Raw genomic sequence first — 19,194 nt, forward strand, 5'->3', positions numbered from 1 at the left:
CAAGACTGCCTTTGTACATCTCTCTGGCTCCTCTTGCTGCCAGACCTCAGCTACTACCAGCTGTTTTCTCTGGGCAGATGTTGCCTTGCATCATGTGGATCAGCTTGTCCCATGTCCAAAACCCCCTCTTCCTTGCTTCAACTGTCCTACAATGTCTCTATGCCTTGAGAGTGGAATATGCTTGCTGTATGGCCTCAGTGGTGGTCCACTTTCTTCAAGTTGCCAGTCTGGGAGCAGCCTCTTGTATTATAGCATTTTGAGACTTGGTCAGGGTCATGTCCTGTCTCACTTTGGTGCATTTTTACTCTTCAGTGATGCTAGAGACAGGCAGGTCCAGAGCACTTTTTCCATACAGGCTGATATTAAAGAGAACACATGGGAGTCCAAGACACTTCTTGGAGAGAGGACCAGGCCTGTACTTTACATTGTGTTTTGTTTATGAGGGTACACGTGGCAGTTGTCTATTAGGGCCTGCCGTTTTTTACTTTCTTTTTGTGTTTGTTTATTTATTAAAGTTATGTTTGAATGTTCGCCAATTCCCGCTTCCTTCTTCCCTGAACAACATACCATGCTACATAGGTGCCGAAACCTGGGAGGAAGGAGGACCGCACTGTAAAAGCCCTTGCCGCTGTGGAGAATCCATGGTGCCATCAGGCATGGCTGTGCAGAGTCTGCCTTCATGGACACTCAAGGCGGTGGGCTGGAGTGAGTTGTCGGGGGGACGAACAAACTCACTGCCAGCAGACTGTGTTGTGGAGGGGCGGTTGCCACCCGTGAGGGAGCGGAGGAATCACAGCCGTTTGCCTGAGGCCGGAGCCTGCTGCTGTCCCCCATGTTGCAGAGGAGCAGGGAATGGTCAGGGACTGCCGGCTGCCCGATCCTGGAGGAGACACCGCAAGGCATCACGGACAAGTTCACCCAGCTAGTGGAGGACTGGATGGGAATGCGTTTTGGGAACCGGACCAAGAATTTCCCTCTCTCATCTCTGTCTCTCCTCATCCTGCCGTTTCATTTTCTCTGCATTATCTGTCCTTACCCCCAGGTGCTGCAGCCACTGTGACAGGTCCCCCTGAAGTAGAGCGCAGTCTCGATTGGGGTATGTGATGGGCAGGATGAGGCTGAGCCGTGAGAGCGGAACAAGGCCAGTGGCACAAGTGTTAATGAGTCTCAATTTTATGAATGTCAAAATTCATAGAAGATGTGTTCATCTGTGAAGATTACAGTGATTAACAAAACGTGTATCATTAACTTTTGTTGATCACAGATCTTATTTTTTGCAATAACCCAGTATCCTATGGAAAAATCCTATTGGGTTTTTGTCAAGGAAATCTTTTTTTATAAAAAGTGAAATGTAAAAAAACCCCCTAATACTTAATGTTTAAAAGTGTAATCTGGCAATTTTTGGCAAAATTTTCTGCCGTCACTGGCATGCAATGAATTCTGGGGTAGGCTAGGCCACAAATCTGTTGGCCACAAATCCAACTGCTGGATCTGTCATTGCACAGGAAACGATAGATGCATTTTGACAACACATTTGAAATAGCCTTCGAATTTGGACAGACTTCGTTGCTGTGATTCATTCGGCCTTCGCACACGGCCTTCAAAGGATGCAGCCTCTGAATTGGGATGCAGCTACTGTTTGCTCCAGAGAGTCCAAAAATATGGCGAGCACTACACAGATTGCAATGGGCCATGATGTATTCCCAAGCTTCTCTCATGTTAATGTTGATTATATGTAAAATCTTGGCAGTATTCATACTTTCACTTTAATTGTCAAATGTCAAATTTCACTAATGTTGCTTTTCTTGGCAAAACAGCTCTTATTACAGAACAGAAGCGGAAATGGCAGATTCTGTAGCGAGTCAGTATGCAGATCAGTTCAGCTGTCCAGTCTGTTTGGATCCTCTGAAGGAGCCGGTGACGATTCCCTGTGGACACAGTTACTGTATGAGCTGTATTACTGACTGCTGGGGCCAGAAGGAGCAGGGGCCGCCGTTCCGCTGTCCCCAATGCAGAGAGAGCTTCAGTCAGAGACCTCTACTGAAGAAGAACACTCTGATAGCTGAGATGATGGAGACGCTGCAGAAGACGTCCCTACAAACGGCTGCTGTGGAGTGTGATGTTTGCACTACAGAGAAGAACAGAGCTGCAAAGTCCTGTCTGCAGTGCTTGGCCTCCTTCTGTCAAACTCACCTGCAGCCTCACTATGAATCTCCTGCGTTTATGAAGCACAAACTAGTCGAAGCTTCCAGAAACATTCAGGAGAACATCTGCCTCAGTCATGGGAAACTTCTGGAGATTTACTGTCAGGATGATCATCAGTGCATTTGTTGTTTGTGTACTGACAATCACAAAGGACACAGTGTGGTGTCTGTGGATTCAGAATGGACTAGTAAAAAGGTAATTTCAACAATAATAAAACTGCATAAAATATTTTAATTATAATTGTTATTGTTATTATTTTTTATTATTTTTGTATTATACTGCTTTTATTTAGACAGTAATTTCAGTTCACCTTGTTACACCCATTTACCAGACTGGAAAGGTGTATATTTTTGTCTATTAATGTTTTATTAATTTTGTATGTTAACATCCTCAGAAAGAGATAAAGGAGATAAAAGAGGAGTGTCAGAAGCTGATCCTGGAGCGAGAGAGAGGTCAGCGGGACCTCGGTGAAGCGGTGAAGCTTCTTACAGTATGTTTCTTTACGTCCTCTTTACGTTACGTTTAGGTTTTTGACACATACAAGTAGATAATTTAGATTCAGTAAAGATATACAGTGACCAATGGGTTTTAAGCTTCAAAACTGATTAAAAAATGCTAAAAAGTAGTGACATAGAAGTCATGGTGTTCTTATTGAAACTTCTATCCATTTTGGAGCCTGACATACACTTGTTCCCTTTTGACACTACACTCCGTACTGCGCTGTCTGCCGTTTAGGCAAGACGCAACGGGGAAACTCCTGTTTTCACTGATTCTGAAGCCTTGTTTAATCACGCAGTGAAAACTGCATGGCCATTGGTTCGTGGAGTTTAAGTAAATAAACCAATGATGGTGCGGCATAGCCGCATGAGCCAATAGTGAGCGAGTCCGCTGGAGCCCGCCAAAAGCCTGGTCAGTGCTTCACACCTGAGCTGCCCGCAGCGCCGAGCACATGTCCAAGCCGTGTCGCAACACGTTGACCCTCGCTGGATGGGCATACACCTCAGCCGGCCAAGCAGATGTCTGAAATTATGGCGGTGTATAAAGCTCTCCAGTCTTTCCTCCCTCTCCTGGTGGGACACTATGTCCTGGTCAGATCAGACAATATTACAGTGGTGTCCTTCATAAATGGCCAGGGTGGGCTCGCATCCAAGCCCCTTTTCACTCTAGCAAGAACAATCCTAGAGTGGGCCCAGCACAACCTGCTCTCTCATGTTCAGGGCGTACTGACCAAAGGGGCGGACATGTTGTCCCGGAACAACCTTCCCTCAGAGGAATGGTCGCTCCACCCCCTCGCGGTTCAGGAAATTCTTCGGGAGGGCAGAGATTGACCTCTTCGCCTCAGAAGACAACTTTCGTTGCCCAATTTACTTTTCGAAGACGAAGGTTGTGCTAGCCCATGACTGGCCCAGCCTCCTCCTGTATGCTTTTCCCCCAATTGCTCTGATTCCCCAGGTTATCAGACAAATCAGGGAAGGTACCCACAGGGTCCTCCTGGTGGCTCCCCTATGGAGGAGCCAACCATGGTTCTCGGACCTGTCTCAGCTGTCATCCATGGAGCCATGGCCGATACCCTTAAGGCGAGACATCCTCTACCAAGCGGGAGGGACAATTTGGCACCCCAAACCCGAGCTGTGGGATCTCCATGTATGGCTTCTAGACGGGAGCCTTCAAACCTCCCTGCTCATGTCCAGAACACTATTTCACAAGCCAGAGCTCTGTCAACGAGATGTCTCTACTCTCTAAAATGGTCAGGTGCAACAACTAAAAAGTTGTCCTGAAACCAAGACATGGATATGTCCCAAAGGTCCTATCCACATCCTTTAGGGCACAGATGGTCATTCTCTCTGCACTTCCTCCTTTCCAGGATGATCAGGAGTTGAACCTACTCTGTCCAGTCAGGGTCCTGAGGACTTACATCCACTGTGACAGGTCCCCCTGAAGTAGAGCGCAGTCTCGATTGGGGTATGTGATGGGCAGGATGAGGCTGAGCCGTGAGAGCGGAACAAGGCCAGTGGCACAAGTGTTAATGAGTCTCAATTTTATGAATGTCAAAATTCATAGAAGATGTGTTCATCTGTGAAGATTACAGTGATTAACAAAACGTGTATCATTAACTTTTGTTGATCACAGATCTTATTTTTTGCAATAACCCAGTATCCTATGGAAAAATCCTATTGGGTTTTTGTCAAGGAAATCTTTTTTTATAAAAAGTGAAATATAAAAAAAAACCCTAATACTTAATGTTTAAAAGTGTAATCTGGCAATTTTTGGCAAAATTTTCTGCCGTCACTGGCATGCAATGAATTCTGGGGTAGGCTAGGCCACAAATCTGTTGGCCACAAATCCAACTGCTGGATCTGTCATTGCACAGGAAACGATAGATGCATTTTGACAACACATTTGAAATAGCCTTCGAATTTGGACAGACTTCGTTGCTGTGATTCATTCGGCCTTCGCACACGGCCTTCAAAGGATGCAGCCTCTGAATTGGGATGCAGCTACTGTTTGCTCCAGAGAGTCCAAAAATATGGCGAGCACTACACAGATTGCAATGGGCCATGATGTATTCCCAAGCTTCTCTCATGTTAATGTTGATTATATGTAAAATCTTGGCAGTATTCATACTTTCACTTTAATTGTCAAATGTCAAATTTCACTAATGTTGCTTTTCTTGGCAAAACAGCTCTTATTACAGAACAGAAGCGGAAATGGCAGATTCTGTAGCGAGTCAGTATGCAGATCAGTTCAGCTGTCCAGTCTGTTTGGATCCTCTGAAGGAGCCGGTGACGATTCCCTGTGGACACAGTTACTGTATGAGCTGTATTACTGACTGCTGGGGCCAGAAGGAGCAGGGGCCGCCGTTCCGCTGTCCCCAATGCAGAGAGAGCTTCAGTCAGAGACCTCTACTGAAGAAGAACACTCTGATAGCTGAGATGATGGAGACGCTGCAGAAGACGTCCCTACAAACGGCTGCTGTGGAGTGTGATGTTTGCACTACAGAGAAGAACAGAGCTGCAAAGTCCTGTCTGCAGTGCTTGGCCTCCTTCTGTCAAACTCACCTGCAGCCTCACTATGAATCTCCTGCGTTTATGAAGCACAAACTAGTCGAAGCTTCCAGAAACATTCAGGAGAACATCTGCCTCAGTCATGGGAAACTTCTGGAGATTTACTGTCAGGATGATCATCAGTGCATTTGTTGTTTGTGTACTGACAATCACAAAGGACACAGTGTGGTGTCTGTGGATTCAGAATGGACTAGTAAAAAGGTAATTTCAACAATAATAAAACTGCATAAAATATTTTAATTATAATTGTTATTGTTATTATTTTTTATTATTTTTGTATTATACTGCTTTTATTTAGACAGTAATTTCAGTTCACCTTGTTACACCCATTTACCAGACTGGAAAGGTGTATATTTTTGTCTATTAATGTTTTATTAATTTTGTATGTTAACATCCTCAGAAAGAGATAAAGGAAATAAAAGAGGAGTGTCAGAAGCTGATCCTGGAGCGAGAGAGAGGTCAGCGGGACCTCGGTGAAGCGGTGAAGCTTCTTACAGTATGTTTCTTTACGTCCTCTTTACGTTACGTTTAGGTTTTTGACACATACAAGTAGATATTTTAGATTCAGTAAAGATATACAGTGACCAATGGGTTTTAAGCTTCAAAACTGATTAAAAAATGCTAAAAAGTAGTGACATAGAAGTCATGGTGTTCTTATTGAAACTTCTATCCATTTTGGAGCCTGACATACACTTGTTCCCTTTTGACACTACACTCCGTACTGCGCTGTCTGCCGTTTAGGCAAGACGCAACGGGGAAACTCCTGTTTTCACTGATTCTGAAGCCTTTTTTAATCACGCAGTGAAAACTGCATGGCCATTGGTTCGTGGAGTTTAAGTAAATAAACCAATGATGGTGCGGCATAGCCGCATGAGCCAATAGTGAGCGAGTCCGCTGGAGCCCGCCAAAAGCCTGGTCAGTGCTTCACACCCGAGCTGCCCGCAGCGCCGAGCACATGTCCAAGCCGTGTCGCAACACATTGACCCTCGCTGGATGGGCATACACCTCAGCCGGCCAAGCAGATGTCTGAAATTATGGCGGTGTATAAAGCTCTCCAGTCTTTCCTCCCTCTCCTGGTGGGACACTATGTCCTGGTCAGATCAGACAATATTACAGTGGTGTCCTTCATAAATGGCCAGGGTGGGCTCGCATCCAAGCCCCTTTTCACTCTAGCAAGAACAATCCTAGAGTGGGCCCAGCACAACCTGCTCTCTCATGTTCAGGGCGTACTGACCAAAGGGGCGGACATGTTGTCCCGGAACAACCTTCCCTCAGAGGAATGGTCGCTCCACCCCCTCGCGGTTCAGGAAATTCTTCGGGAGGGCAGAGATTGACCTCTTCGCCTCAGAAGACAACTTTCGTTGCCCAATTTACTTTTCGAAGACGAAGGTTGTGCTAGCCCATGACTGGCCCAGCCTCCTCCTGTATGCTTTTCCCCCAATTGCTCTGATTCCCCAGGTTATCAGACAAATCAGGGAAGGTACCCACAGGGTCCTCCTGGTGGCTCCCCTATGGAGGAGCCAACCATGGTTCTCGGACCTGTCTCAGCTGTCATCCATGGAGCCATGGCCGATACCCTTAAGGCGAGACATCCTCTACCAAGCGGGAGGGACAATTTGGCACCCCAAACCCGAGCTGTGGGATCTCCATGTATGGCTTCTAGACGGGAGCCTTCAAACCTCCCTGCTCATGTCCAGAACACTATTTCACAAGCCAGAGCTCTGTCAACGAGATGTCTCTACTCTCTAAAATGGTCAGGTGCAACAACTAAAAAGTTGTCCTGAAACCAAGACATGGATATGTCCCAAAGGTCCTATCCACATCCTTTAGGGCACAGATGGTCATTCTCTCTGCACTTCCTCCTTTCCAGGATGATCAGGAGTTGAACCTACTCTGTCCAGTCAGGGTCCTGAGGACTTACATCGATCGTTCAGCCTTTTTTCGTCAGTCTGAACAACTGTTTGTCTGCTTCGATGACCGTACGAAAGGTCTTCCAGTCACGGAGCCCAGATTATCCAGATGGATAGTCGATATTATAGCGCTTGCTTACTCGTTCTTGGACATACAGTGCCCCATAGGTGTTAGAGCACACTCCACAAGGGCATGGCCTCTTCTTGGGCATGGTCCACTGGCGTGTTCATCATGGAAATTTGTGAGGTGGCTGGCTGGGCCTCACCGTCCACCTTTGTCAGATTTTATAATCTGGACGTCACTGCATTACAAACGCAGGTTCTCTCTGCATAAGCCTCACCAATGTGACCAGCTTATGAGCACTCGTTTATGGCCCTGACCAAAGTCCGGGTAATAACATATTTTTTCCATTCCCAATATATGCTCTAGGCCAAAAGGGGCTCCTAGAATACAGTGTCCTCAAGTCACCGATCTTCCAGGATACATTATGTTATGTGCATACGTGCAAGCCATCCTCAGTGCTCCGCTCTGATTCTCTGTCGTCCCCACTTCATAGCACGGCATGATTGTATATTCCCCGTTGCGTGTTGCCTAAACAGCAGACGATGCGATACGGAGTGTAGTATTGAAAGAGAACGTACTAACATAACCTTAGTTCCCTTGCATACGAAATGGAGTACTATTCGTAGGACGCCACATGTTGTCGTTTCAGTCTAATTAAATCAGTTTGCTAATGTGAGACGGGCGCTTATATAGCCCGAGACCCCGTCCATTTTGGTGGGCTCAAGCGGGCTCTGCCCTGCCGCCATTGGTTCGTTTACTTAAACTCTGCGAACCAATGGCCGTGCAGTTTTCACTGCGTGATTAAAAAAGGCTTCAGAATCTGTGAAAACAGGAGTTTCCTGTTTTGGATATTACACCAAATTAAGTCACAATTATCTGCATGATCACATCTTTCTATCTCCAACAGAGTTCAGCGCTAGAGACCATGGCGAATGTTGAGGTGGTTTTCACTGAGCTCATCTGCTCTCTTGAGAAGAAACACTCTGAGATTAAAGAGCAGATCAGAGCTCAGGAGAAGACTGAGATAGATCGAGCAGAGGAACTTCACAAACATCTGGATCAAGAGCTGACAGAACTCAGAAAAAGACAAATTAAGATTGAGAAACTTCTGATTTCTGATGATCAGGTCCATTGTCTGAAGGTAATAAAAGTCATTTCTAGGGCTGTTCCACTCAACATGACAACCGCCTCACCATAGTGTTCAAGTGGTACGTCAAAACAAGGTTAAAGGGTACATAACACACACAGTTTCTACCAATGTCATGTTAATCTTAAGTACCTGTAGAGTAGTATTGCATCCTTCATATCTCCAAAAAGTATTTAGTTTTATCATATTTATAAAAGATACATACGCTGTACTGACTCTTTCCAAAAAAAGCCTAGCTCCTGGAGGCTTGCCTGACGTGGGCAGAGCTAAAGAGTCATGAGCACGCACAGCTTTTGCGTAGAGATCGTCTGCAAGCTGCGACATCATTATAAATAAAAAGGGAACAAAAATGTTTGTGTTGTTTACATTATATGCACTTGCGTGCCGATTGCCAACAAAACACAGACATTTGTTGCAGTTACTCACCGTCCACAATCTGCAAGTCCAGTGTAGAACTGGGACTTGTTTACAAAGCATTCATCACCGAAATTCCGGGATCAAACAAACATACATGCACAACTCCCTGGAAAAACAAACTTCATCCACTGTTCCCTTTATGCTGGGTTCTTTGGGAAGCTGAAAAAGGTCATCTTTCTCTCACAACCAAAAACACACTCCTTTGGTGACATTGTGGAAAAATCTCTTGGCTTCTGTAACCCGAACGAAGCGCGTTGATGGGCGTGCTCTCGCTCTCACTCTGGGTGATGTGTGCAGGCTTATCAGGGAGAAGTGCCTATACAAGGAATTCTGCCCTTTATTACGTGATACTCGAAAAAAAACTTTCCGAAACTGGTGTATTTGGCACACAAATACTCCGTCATACGTCCAACTCGTGTTTTGAAACTTTGGTCATGTTTAGCATGAGAATGTAACTCTTTAACAGTGAAACAGTGACGTCATGTGTATTATGTGTTTATTTTATAGGCATGCGCATTTTGCACGAGAATGCACATGTGCTTCTGTGTAGTGTTGACATCACCAACTACTGGTCTGGCAGCATAATACAGAATTTTTAGTAATTTTCACAGAACCATGTGAATGGGGATCATTTTGACAACGTTGTCGTCTGTATGCGAAAAAAAGCATATTTAGCACATCGTTGTCGTGTAAATGTAGTTCAGTTCATGGAGCTCTCACCTAAATCTGCGCCGATTCTGTGCAGTAGTGACCGAAGTGTGGCCGTAGTATCAAGGTCTCGCTCACACTCCCTCAGAGTCATTTTTTTTTCTTTTTTGAGAAGCCTGACTGCTCCAGGTTTGATGTTTGCTGATCGCAGTACGACAAGAGGCTTGTTAAAATAAGGTAAATACAATTACTAACCACAGATTAAGAGTAAAAGTGTAGTCCATTGACTCCTCAGTTCGCTTAGAGAAACTGTCAATCTCAGCTGTCAATCATGACGTCACACTCCTGTTTTTAAGCATCAAATAACTAACTAAAACCAAACATATTTTAAAAAACGAACACTTTAACTTACATCAGTGTGATAAAAACTTTATAAAATGACAGAAACCATCTTTAGAAGTGTCATTTAATTGTTTAGTTTGTCCCTCATACCATTAGATTAGATGGAGAGGATGGGATTTATGACCTATACTGGGTCCAGCCACCTGGGGGCGATCGAGACGTTTTGGCTACACTTTTCAGGACTTGTGCAGCACACAAGCTGTAGTTGTGTTGTCTTACCGACAGAGGTGCTAAAATAAACATGCTTGTTTGTTATGAAAGTAATGTTTGCCGATCACTGCACCACCGTCACAGCCCTAGTCATTCCAACACTATATACCACGTTTCTATAATTACTTACTGTTTCACATTTTTAAATCTTTTTTACATGTAGTGCTGTATTTGTCTCATTTCAGAGCTGTCAGTCTGTGTGTGTTTTACCTTCATTTGAAGACAGCATCACTCAACACACTCATCTGTCTTTTAAAGACATTTCAATCTCAATATTTAAGGAGGTTTTGGAGGACGTCTGTCAACAGCAAACGGACAGAATATGCAGAGAAGGTCTGAATATTTTTATATATGTTGTATTGTCATTTTTGCTTAATAGGAATCAACCAACAATTTAATTGTATGCATGTTTTGTCTCTTCAGTGTCAAATGTCTACGTTGCAAATCCTCCAGGACCAAAGACCCAGAATGATTTTTTGCAGTGTAAGTGGTTTCTTCAAGGCAAATCATTAATTGATAAGTATCATCTGTTACATTGTGACCATTTTGGAACTAAAGTTTACTTTGTTCAAAATTATTTTTTTGTCCATTCCTCCTCCTCAGATTCCTTTGAACTTCACCTGGATCTTAACACTGCACACAAACACCTCAAACTGTCAGAAGAGAACAGAAAAATATCAGCTTCAGATAAAGCTCAGCAATATCCTGATTAACCTGAACGATTTAATGAACGTCCCTACATCTTGTCTAGACAGGGTTTGTGCGGTCGCTGTTACTGGGAGGTCGAGTGCAGTGGGGATGAATGGGCTGTAGGAGTTTGTTATAAGGGAATTGGACGTAAAGGAAGTTCTGATTACTGTGCACTTGGCTTCAACAAAAAATCATGGAGACTGGGTTATTATCTGCAGAATTTCAGATTCATTCATGATAAAGCAAAGGTCCGTATCCCTGCTGCTTCTAGAATAGGAGTTTATCTGGATCACAGAGCAGGAACTCTGTCCTTCTACTGCGTCTCTGACACAATGACTCTCCTTCACAGAGTCCAGACCACTTTCACTGAACCCTTATACCCTGCTTTTAGGGTTGGAGGTGATTCATCTATCTGGATCATAGAGCATAAAAAAAGACCAATTATAAAAACATAATCTATATACCATAAATTACCTGAATTATTCACAAATGCAAGAGGTCAGTATGTAGAGTGTAGCACAGGGTAAATTTCCACCACTTTTTTCCACATTAAATCTCTTCTCTAACATTTATTAAATGGTTATGCTCTGATTAATCATAATTTAATAATCTAAAAATCAATATTTTTGACATTTATTCCATCAGTTTTGAGGTTACATTTTTTTTTAGATAGATAACTGATTAGTACATGTGTTTTATTTTGGATATTAAAGATTTGTATGAATATTTGTAGTTAAAATAATTGATTTAGATTTGAATGATGGTTGTTTTTATTTCAAAGTGAAGTGTTATTTTGAGATCCTTGAGGTAAGAAGCCTCATTGTAATTGGTGCAAAAAAAAAAAAAAAAAGCTTTTTATAATTTATTATAATTCATGAAATCATTTGTTTATGGCACATTTCAGACATCTTTATGATTTATCTTAACATGTAGGCCAATTAAGTTCAGTCATTTTAATCTCAGTTTATAGTCTGTTACTGTTATGACATTCCTTCAGTTAAAAAATTAGACCTGTGTATAATTTACAACAAACCATAATTCAAATGTATTTTTTTGACTGAGATTTTGCCATTTAATTTGTCTGTATTCAATTATTTAACTAAATGTTACTTTAATTCTCATTAAATATTCTAAATTGCAATTCAACTAGATTCACAATATTTAGCATTTTACATTAAATCGTCAAAAATTGATAAAAAAAAAAAAAATCAAATGTCAGCTGTGATCAATTATGGGCAAGATAATCCACTTTCATGATTTTCAATTGTGGACTTAAGTATTGATTCTAAAAGTATTGTAAATGTCTAAATTTAATAATTACAATGTTCACCAGTCGATAATATGAGGAAAATAAACATTTTATTTCTCTTTCACTGTTTCTTTCTCTCTCTCTTCTTTAAGCCCATTTTGTTTATGTGCTGAGAACCAGGAAGTATTTGATTTCAAGAGAAATTAAACTTATTTCTCCACTACATAAGCGATTCAACCTCTGTAATAGATCCACTCTGCTGTTCAGCTGTAGAGCAAATCATATTCAACAAAAATCTGTGTGTGTGTGTACAGAGTGTTTCTACTCCTGTAAGTTGTAACAGGCCCGGTGAAACAAAATTGTTTTGTTTTAGCTACTTCATTGCTGAAAGATTATTTTAGGATTTTGTTTTTCTAAAGAAAACGTAAGTAGTAGCTGAACTAAATACTCAATTACATACTGAAGTGTAATACAAAACTTTACTTTTTACAATTTTGATGATTCTTTAAAAATCATGGATCCTGGATTTTTAAAACATTTAGTAGTTTTGATCAGGACTGAGGTTGATTAACAGATTTATGCAAAAAAAATTGAAAAAAATATTTATCTGATACAGTTTTACAGCAGTTTAATTAGGTGGATGTTTTCATCCACGAACATAACGAAAGGGTAGTAAATTTGCCCACAGTTTATTTTTGAGGTTTTGAAAATTTTCAACGCATTCTCCCAAAATATGTATCAAAATAAGATTTGTCACCAAAAATCATTCCATTTGCTGAAACACAGAGAAAGTTGTGGCCAAATTAAGACTCAAAAACATCCCATAGTGGATGAAAACATCCCCAACAACACATAAGGGTTAATAATGTTTACTAGGAATTTCCTGAATAAGGTTCTAACACCATTTAACAGATTTCTTGAAGTGCAAGAGACATGAACGTGAGCAAGAATGTCACTTCACACAGAGTCTTGCATCCATCAGTGCAGAGCACATTGCTCCTTTAGTAGGAGTGAAGGCAGATGAAGATGTTATTTACTTTATAATACTTTTTTTTTTTTATTATTAACAAATAGGGATGTCACCAAAAATCTAGTAGCCTAGTTGTTACCGATACCACCAAAAGTGCACAATACTATAATATACTAAAATATATAAAAATACAAATAAAACAATGATAGGCTATATATTTTTTTTCCAGGTAGGTCTAAGTAAAACTACCACAGAAATTGAATAATCAAATATAAAATAACTGCATAGTCATAATAACTGTATCAATTAAATATAGATTAATCCTTATTAAAGCTTTTCTTTTGTTGTTTGATTATCATTTATAATACAGACAGCCAATAGTAATGCGTTACACCCAACACTGAATGACAGTTCAATAAAGTTCACCAGTCGTTTATATGGGGAACATAAACATTTTATTCTCTTTCTCTCATTATACTGTATCTCTCTCTTTTGGGACACAGAACACACGCCCATTTTTGTTTACGCGCTGAAAACCAGGAAGTATTTGGATTCGAGAGAAATGAAACTTAATTCTCCACTACAAGTGACTCAACCTCTGTAACAGATCCACACAGCTGTTCTTTGTGGCAAAAGCTGTAAAGCAAATCATATTTGAGCTGCATTTCTGTCGAGGTAAGGATCCAAAGATCATGATTTTATTATGTTGTCTGGTTTTAAAAAGAAATCGCGTGCATTTATGTATTTTTGTGTGTTTGCGTGTGTATGTGTATGTGTGTGTGTGTGTGTGTGTGTGTGTGTTTGTTTGTGTGTGTGTGTGTGTACAGCGTGTGTACAGACACTTGCGACAGGCCTGGTGAAACAAAATTTTGCTTTGTACTTCATTGTTTAATGATTATTTTTGCATTTAGTTGTTTAATAAAAACGTAAGTAGTTGTAGGCTACTATTGAAATGGTGTTCTCGATTACATCTTTCTTTCAAATATATTTCTGGTTAGGTACTTGGACTTTGTCAAATCTTTACAGTATACTTTCACCTAAGTGAAAAATAGCATTTGACAAATTGTTACATTTTGAATTATAAGGTTCTATCTGACATTTTTGACAAAATTGAGTTATTCACATATTCTTATTCTGTGACAACTTATTTACAATATGTGATGTTTGTTTGATTGTTTGTTTTAAAAGTTGTGTACATTTTGGGACTTTTTTTTTTTTTTAGAAAACAAAAAGTGTCTATCCGCAAAGGATTATAGAATGCAAAAACTTTGAAACTTTTTGAATATCTAAAAACTGCTCAGAATACAGATAGAACCTTATATTGCCAAAGTGATGAAATAACATTATTTTCTTGGCATAACAGCCCTTCTAACAGGACATAGACTGAGAATCTGTTCATCTTTGAACACTACAAAGAAATGTCAGAGTCTGCAGTGAGTCAGTGTGTGGATCAGTTCAGCTGTCCAGTCTGTTTGGATCCTCTGAAGGAGCCGGTGACGATTCCCTGTGGACACAGTTACTGTATGAGCTGTATTACTGACTGCTGGGGCCAGAAGGAGCAGGGGCCGCCGTACCGCTGTCCCCAATGCAGAGAGAGCTTCAGTCAGAGACCTCTACTGAAGAAGAACACTCTGATAGCTGAGATGATGGAGACGCTGCAGAAGACGTCCCTACAAACGGCTGCTGTGGAGTGTGATGTTTGCACTACAGAGAAGAACAGAGCTGTAAAGTTCTGTCTGCAGTGCTTGGCCTCCTTCTGTCAAACTCACCTGCAGCCTCACTATGAATCTCCTGCGTTTATGAAGCACAAACTAGTCCAAGCTTCCAGAAACATTCAGGAGAACATCTGCCTCAGTCATGGGAAACTTCTGGAGATTTACTGTCAGGATGATCGTCAATGCATTTGTTATTTGTGTATGATTGACGGTCATAAAAACCACAATACAGTGTCTGTGGATTCAGAATGGACTAGTAAGAAGGTAATCAATGCTTATCATTTCAGATAGTTGTTGATAATATTAGTCAAAGTTATTTATTTATTTATTTATTTAAATTGCCAATTTAAATTACTGAGATATTAACCTACTTCCTCCTTTGTCTGTTAACATCCTCAGAAAGAGTTGAAGGAGGTAAAGTTGGCGTGTCAGAAGCTGATCCAGGAGCGAGAGAGAGTTCAGCAGGAACTCAGAGAAGCTGTGAAGTCTTTTAAAGTGAGTATCAGAAGATGCCAGTGATGTTTACAGTGTTTCTAAAAGTGACGTATTATTACAGAATCCTAAAGAGAATCTTAAAGATTTAGTTCACTTCAGAATTAAAATTTCCTGATAATTTACTCACCCCCGTGTCATCCAAGATGTCTTTCTTTCTTCAGTTGAAAAGAAATGAAGGTTTTTGAGGAAAACATTCTAGGATTTTTCTCCATATAGTGGACTTCAACAGGGTTCAACAGGATGAAGGTCCAAATGTCAGTTTCATTGCAGCTTCAAAGAGCTCTACATGATCCCAGACTAGGAATAAGGGTCTAATCTAGTGAAACAATCTGTCGTTTTCTAAAAAAGATAAAAATTATTTACCTTTTAACCACAAGTCCTCGTCTTGCACTACTTCTGCAATTACGTAATCACATTGGAAAGGTCACGCGATAGTACCACGGTAGAGCGAAAAACTCCCATCTCATTTTCTCTTCCAACTTCAAAATCGTTCCGACATCGCTGTTTTACATTTTTTTGACTTAGTCTTTGTATGTTCGCTTTGTAAACACCTGCTTCCGGCTACGTCATGCGTGACCTTTCCAACGTGACTGTCATGCATGACGCATCGCAGAGCTAGTGCAAGATGAGCATTTGTGGTTAAAAAGTAAATAATTTAATTTTTTTTTTTTTTTGAAAAATGACTAATCGTTTCGCTAGATAAGACCCTTATTCCTAAATTTTAATTCTGAAGTGAACTCATCCTTTAAGTGTTATTTGCAAGGAAAAAACAAGACCGAAAACATACACGTATGCACAAAAAAACAACAACAACGTGCAAACGCGGATGTTTTCTGGTTTATGTAGTTTTTGCAAATACAAAATGTTTTTTTCCCCCCGGAAACTTCACTTTGCAGTTCGTTGTAGTTATATAATTTATGTTTGCAAATAATCTGAAAAATAATTGTCTATAAACAAGCGGCATTTTTTATTTTGCAAGATTTGTTTATGATAATGGAATAATACATTTAACTGAAATTGGTCACATAAATACAGTATTTAGGCTGTTGTTCCTGTCCAACAGTGTTCAGCTCTAGAGACCATGGAGGACATTGAGAAGGTCTTCACTGAGCTCATCTGCTCTCTTGAGAAGAAACGCTCTGAGATTAAAGAGCAGATCAGAGCTCAGGAGAAGACTGAGATAGATCGAGCAGAGGAACTTCACAAACATCTGGATCAAGAGCTGACAGAACTCAGAAAAAGACAAACAGAGGTTGAGAAACTTCTGAATACTGATGATCAGATCCAGTGTCTGAAGGTAATGATGCAAAAATGTTGAGAACTATCCATAAAATGAAACACTATTGTGTTGTGCTTATTTTATGTTCTGGAAAAAATATATTGTGCTTCACAAATTAAGAGTGAATTATTATTCTCATTTCAGAGCTGTCAGTCTGTGTGTGTTTTACCTTCATTTGAAGACGTTCCCAGCTTCACTCAACACACTCATCTGTCTTTTAAAGACATTTCAATCTCAGCGTTTAAGGAGGTTTTGGAGGACGCCTGTCAACAGCAAACAGCCAGAATATCTCCAGAAGGTCTGAATGCTTCTTTTCCTTGGTAAATAAATGTGTCATTCATACTATAGGATACCTAAATATTGACTTTATAGCTGAGTTTCTTCTCATCTTTTTAGTGTCAAATGTTCATGTTGCACAGACTCCAGAACCAAAGACTCCAAATACATTTTGGCAATGTAAGTTGAGCTATTTTTCACAAACACAAATATATTTTAATATAAATATCATTAAAAGTGCAAAATAAGAATTTTATGATAATAATCATAATAATAATAATAATAATAATAAAAGTATTCCATATGGGTTTGTATGCATCCATCCTCAGATTTCTGTGAACTGCAACTGGATCCAAACACTGCAAGCAAAGAACTCAAACTGTCAGAAGAGAACAGAAAAGCATCACATTCAGTTGAAGTTCAGCAATATCCTGATCACCCAGAGCGATTTGATGGATTTATTTACATCTTGTGTCGAGAGGGTTTGTACGGTCGCTGTTACTGGGAGGTCGAGTGCAGTGGGGACGACTGGTCTGTAGCAGTTTGTTACAAAGGAATTGGACGTAAAGGAAAAAGTGATGCCTGTAGACTTGGTGGCAACAAAAAATCCTGGAGATTTTCACTCGATGAACAGGATGTCTATTTCCTACATGATAAAGCCCAAGTCTCAATCCCTGCTGTCTGCTCCTCTAGAATAGGAGTGTATCTGGATCACAGAGCAGGAACTCTGTCCTTCTACAGCGTCTCTGACACAATGACTCTCCTTCACAGAGTCCAGACCACTTTCACTGAACCCTTATACCCTGCTTTTTACTCTGGACAAGGTTCATCTGTCAGGATCATAGAAGTGCAGAAATAATAAAAATAATAATAAATTAAAATCTACATAACTGTATTTGATAAAAAAAAGTAACACTTAAAGGGATAGTTCACCCAAAAATGAATATTTGATGTTTATCTGCTTACCCCCAGTGCATCCAAGATGTAGGTGACATTTTTTCTTCAGTCGATCACAAATGATGATTTTTAACTGCAACCGCTGCCCTCTGTCATTCAAATAATTGCAGTAGATGGGAACTTCATCTATAAGAGTGAATAAACCTTGCTTAGACAAATCCAAATGAAACCCTGCGGCTCGTGACGACACATTAATGTCCTAAGACACGAAACGATCGGTTTGTGTGAGAAACCGAACAGTATTTATATAATTTTTTACCTCTAATACACCACTATGTCCAACTCCGTTCAGCTTCCTGTTAGTGAGGTCAAAAAACGCATTGTGATGACGGAAGTGATGTCTCGCCCATATACTTCAATGAGCGCGAGACATCACTTCCGTTGTCAGAGCGCGATCTGACCTCACTCACCGGAAGCTGAACGGAGTTGGACATAGTGGTGTATTAGAGGTAAAAAATTATATAAATACTGTTCGGTTTCTCACACAAACCGATCGTTTCGTGTCTTAGGACATTAATGTGTCGTCACGATCCGCAGGGTTTCATTTGGATTTGTCTAAGCAAGGTTTATTCACTCTTATAGATGAAGTTCCCATCTACTGCAATTATTTGAATGACAGACGGCAGCGGTTGCAGTTAAAAATCATCATTTGTGATCGACTGAAGAAAAAATGTCACCTACATCTTGGATGCATTGGGGGTAAGCTGATAAACATCAAATTTTCATTTTTGGGTGAACTATCCCTTTAAAGCCTTTATGTATAATGCATTATAAATGTATTCATAATGTACGTTAATACATTATATCTTTTCGTAAATAATTGTAACCAAAGTTCAAACGCATTATAATATTTGCAGATTCTGAAATTGGTTGTTTTAATGCATTATACTTTATTAGTACTTTATTAGTTCTCACAACGACACTCAGATTGGATGTCAGTAAATAAATCTGCAGTTCATAAATCAGATGTTACAGTGAATTTTTGTGTGTATTTCATCATCTTGGCATCTGAAAGTGCTCATCTTCAGCAAGGTTATCTAGTGCAGATCATAATAATTAATGCAGTTCATCAACATCAATTAGATTGGACATTATCTGTTAAAGGTGCCCAAGAACGTTCTTTCACAAGATGTAATATAAGTCTAAGGTGTCCCCTGAATGTGTCTGTGAAGTTTCAGCTCAAAATACCCCATAGATTTTTTTAAATAAATTTTTTTAACTGCCTATTTTGGGGCATCATTAACAATGCACTGATTTACACTTGGCGCCGCCCCCTTAAATCGGGTGCTCCCTGCCACATGAGCTGTCGACTATATTACAGCACATTTACAAAGTTCACACAGCTAATATAACCCTCAAATGGATCTTTACAAGATGTTCGTCATGCATACTGCATGCATGCTTCGAATTATGTGAGTAAAGTATTTATTTGGATGTTAAAGTTATATTCTGAGTGAATTTGAGGCTGTCCTCCGTGGCTAACGGCTAATGCTAC

At 40.4% G+C, this 19,194-nt stretch overlaps 1 protein-coding gene and 1 pseudogene across 1 annotated transcript; both read left to right on the forward strand.

Annotated features, from left to right (window-relative positions):
- The first annotated feature begins 4,453 nt into the window (after positions 1 to 4,453).
- LOC137004624 (E3 ubiquitin/ISG15 ligase TRIM25-like) lies at positions 4,454 to 12,085 on the forward strand (annotated as a pseudogene).
- A 1,272-nt stretch (positions 12,086 to 13,357) lies between these two features.
- LOC137004894 (E3 ubiquitin/ISG15 ligase TRIM25-like) lies at positions 13,358 to 17,738 on the forward strand. The gene is made up of 7 exons (XM_067365583.1): positions 13,358 to 13,652; positions 14,341 to 14,956; positions 15,092 to 15,187; positions 16,251 to 16,484; positions 16,611 to 16,764; positions 16,863 to 16,922; positions 17,072 to 17,738. Exons 2-7 carry the CDS (start codon positions 14,396 to 14,398, stop codon positions 17,599 to 17,601), a joined length of 1,635 nt encoding a protein of 544 aa, XP_067221684.1. The 5' UTR covers positions 13,358 to 13,652; positions 14,341 to 14,395; the 3' UTR covers positions 17,602 to 17,738.
- The last annotated feature ends 1,456 nt before the right edge of the window (positions 17,739 to 19,194 follow it).

This window comes from Chanodichthys erythropterus, chromosome 17, assembly GCF_024489055.1.
Source record: "Chanodichthys erythropterus isolate Z2021 chromosome 17, ASM2448905v1, whole genome shotgun sequence".
Taxonomy (NCBI): Eukaryota; Metazoa; Chordata; class Actinopteri; order Cypriniformes; family Xenocyprididae; genus Chanodichthys; species Chanodichthys erythropterus.